Genomic DNA, 1,368 nt, shown 5'->3' on the forward strand with positions numbered 1-1,368 from the left:
AAAAATAAAAAAAAATGAAGAAATGATTTAATCAGGCAGAAATGAGTTCAGTTAATTTACAGCACCACAAACCCTTCGTATGATCCCATTTTGTCCCAATAGCAGTTCAATCTCGCTCATTTTAATCATGGCACTCCCAAAATCAGAGTAAAAAGTTTGTTGATTCCTACTGTACTCGGACACAATACTGTCGGAGGAACCTCCATTGAAAAGAACTTGATCCGAGTGAAGAAGACCCTTTCTCTGCATCAGGTTCTTGTAGTAGTTATTGTCAAATGAATTCGGGGTCACGAGATCTAGCGGCGCCAAGTTCGCATCACCACCATTTTGCGGGCATTGGCGCCTTCGAGTGCTAGCGAAGCCGGCATCAATGTCTGTTCCATTGCTGTATATGCGAGTGCGAAAGTTTTGGCATTGGGACTGACCTAGTGTGTGAGCTCCTGCAAGAAATTAAATACCAGTTTATATAAATCAAGAAATACCAAGTGGTTGAGATTGAATAAATTTTTTTATAGCAGAATTAAAGTTGCATATATTTTTTACCTGATAGGGCAACCATGTCTCTTTCACTAAGCCCTTTATTTGCGAAGAGATCAGTAATGACATTGAGTTCATGAAAAGGGGCGGGAAGATCACTGTTAGCTCGGGAAATACTGGCCGTGGTCGAGTCCCTTCTGCCGAGTCTCACGTTCCACGACGGGCCGCCAACCTTTTATGATAAAAGATTTACATTTTGGTCAGAATTAAACGTGCAAAAAAGTGATCACATATAAATATAAATATATACTTACTGCGACGGAGGCATCGCGAGCTGCCAAAGTAAGTATGTCGGCACAGGAAACGACTCCAGGACATATACGTTCGACCGCACTTTTTGCAGCGTCTATGACTTGGTAGCCTCTCACTGATCCAGCATTGGGGAATGCATTCTTCTCACTTTGAATGGTATCAGTGTCGTCTAGCAAGATCGACGCGTCGCATCCCTGGACGAAGCAATCGTGGAAATGGAGGCGAATGAGCGAGGCTGCCATGCGACGCTCACGAGATACGGCCTGCCTGATGGAGGTTCGGATCGTAGCGACTGCATTCGGGCAGGTTGCGTCGTAAAATGTGGAGGATAGTTGAGCATTAATACAGGGGAAATTGGATAACAAAAATAAGAATGAAACAATTGTAAAAAGATTATGAAATGAAATTAAAGAACCGGCCATGACTGGTGATTTTCAAAAGAATAAAGAAATCTAGATTTGCAGATGAATTCAGCAGAATGATCTTTGGTGAAGAATTTATAGGAAAAGGAAGAGATCATGTGAATGGAATAGAGCAAATAGTCGCTCTCGGCAGCTAACGCGTTCGCATGCCCATGCA

General features: G+C 42.6%; 1 protein-coding gene across 1 annotated transcript; it reads right to left on the reverse strand.

Annotated features, from left to right (window-relative positions):
* Window positions 1-42: 42 nt before the first annotated feature.
* On the reverse strand, window positions 43-1,239 carry LOC140966375 (lignin-forming anionic peroxidase-like). The gene is made up of 3 exons (XM_073426676.1): window positions 792-1,239; window positions 544-709; window positions 43-440 (listed from the first exon to the last, which is right to left on the reverse strand). Exons 1-3 carry the CDS (start codon window positions 1,209-1,211, stop codon window positions 52-54), a joined length of 975 nt encoding a protein of 324 aa, XP_073282777.1. The 5' UTR covers window positions 1,212-1,239; the 3' UTR covers window positions 43-51.
* Window positions 1,240-1,368: the final 129 nt, after the last annotated feature.

Source organism: Primulina huaijiensis, unplaced genomic scaffold, assembly GCF_012295235.1.
Source record: "Primulina huaijiensis isolate GDHJ02 unplaced genomic scaffold, ASM1229523v2 scaffold205738, whole genome shotgun sequence".
Lineage (NCBI taxonomy): Eukaryota > Viridiplantae > Streptophyta > Magnoliopsida > Lamiales > Gesneriaceae > Primulina > Primulina huaijiensis.

What these genes read in the sequence shown, in the direction of transcription:
- LOC140966375 (XM_073426676.1), bottom strand. Translation starts at nt 1,211, where the DNA reads ATGGCCGGTTCTTTAATTTCATTTCATAATCTTTTTACAATTGTTTCA. An exon ending in CTCGCGATGCCTCCGTCGCA is followed by an intron (nt 710 to 791) that starts GTAAGTATATAT and finishes TTATCATAAAAG; the next exon opens with GTTGGCGGCCCGTCGTGGAA. An exon ending in AGACATGGTTGCCCTATCAG is followed by an intron (nt 441 to 543) that starts GTAAAAAATATA and finishes AATTTCTTGCAG; the next exon opens with GAGCTCACACACTAGGTCAG.